General features: G+C 42.5%; 1 protein-coding gene across 1 annotated transcript in view; it reads left to right on the forward strand.

The window, feature by feature from the left end:
• The window catches only part of vwf (von Willebrand factor), a 21,762-nt gene extending 21,128 nt beyond the window's left edge, over positions 1 to 634 (forward strand). The window contains exons 52-53 of the mRNA XM_005933059.3: positions 15 to 112; positions 312 to 634. Of these exons, the coding sequence (XP_005933121.1) occupies positions 15 to 112; positions 312 to 497 (284 nt within the window). The 3' untranslated portion in view covers positions 498 to 634. The remainder of the gene's footprint in view (positions 1 to 14; positions 113 to 311) is intronic.
• Positions 635 to 753: the final 119 nt, after the last annotated feature.

The following is a 753-nucleotide window of genomic DNA, read 5'->3' on the forward strand; positions in this document are numbered from 1 at the left end:
GTGTGGGTGTAAAGGTACAGAGCCAGAGTGCCGAAAGACAGTGGGAAGGCTCGACTACATCAAGGTGGATGACTGCCAATCAGAGCACCAGATAGACCTGTACTACTGTGAGGTAAGATACACAGACACAGACACACACACGCACACACACACACACACACACACACATTTAAGAATGATTAAATCTTTTCCCCTGTAGGATTAACCTGCAAATTTGAGTGAAATCGTAACACTGTCCCTCACCATCCTGTCCTTTCTGTCTCCCTGTTGTTATGTGTACCCTTCCATCTGTCTGTCTTTCTGTCTGTCAGGGCAAATGTCGCAGTAAGTCCATGTACTCCCTGCAGAGGGCTGCTGTGGAGCAGGAGTGCGTTTGCTGTGCTGCGGTAGAGACAGAGCCTCTCAACGTTCCTGTCATGTGTGCCAATGGCACTCGTAGCCACCACACAATTCTGTCTGTAACCAAATGCGACTGTCTGTCCAGACACTGCACCTAGAGAGTGGAAGAAAAAGAATAGAAGTCAGAGATTATAAAGGTTGATGCTTTTGTGTTTATCCAAGAAAATGTAGCAGTATTAAAAAAAACTACCTTGACAAATAGCAATAAAACAAACTTACTTGTTTCTGTAAGCATCACCTTTTGTGTGTTGTTGTAATTTGATTATTTCTGTTGAAACGTATTCATAAAAACTACTGTTTGTTAAATGTTTGTATATAAACATGTGACATTTACTCTTTCACAGCGTTGCAGAA

The sequence above is a fragment of the Haplochromis burtoni genome, unplaced genomic scaffold, assembly GCF_018398535.1.
Source record: "Haplochromis burtoni strain Fernald_Lab_line unplaced genomic scaffold, NCSU_Asbu1 Contig_164, whole genome shotgun sequence".
Lineage (NCBI taxonomy): Eukaryota > Metazoa > Chordata > Actinopteri > Cichliformes > Cichlidae > Haplochromis > Haplochromis burtoni.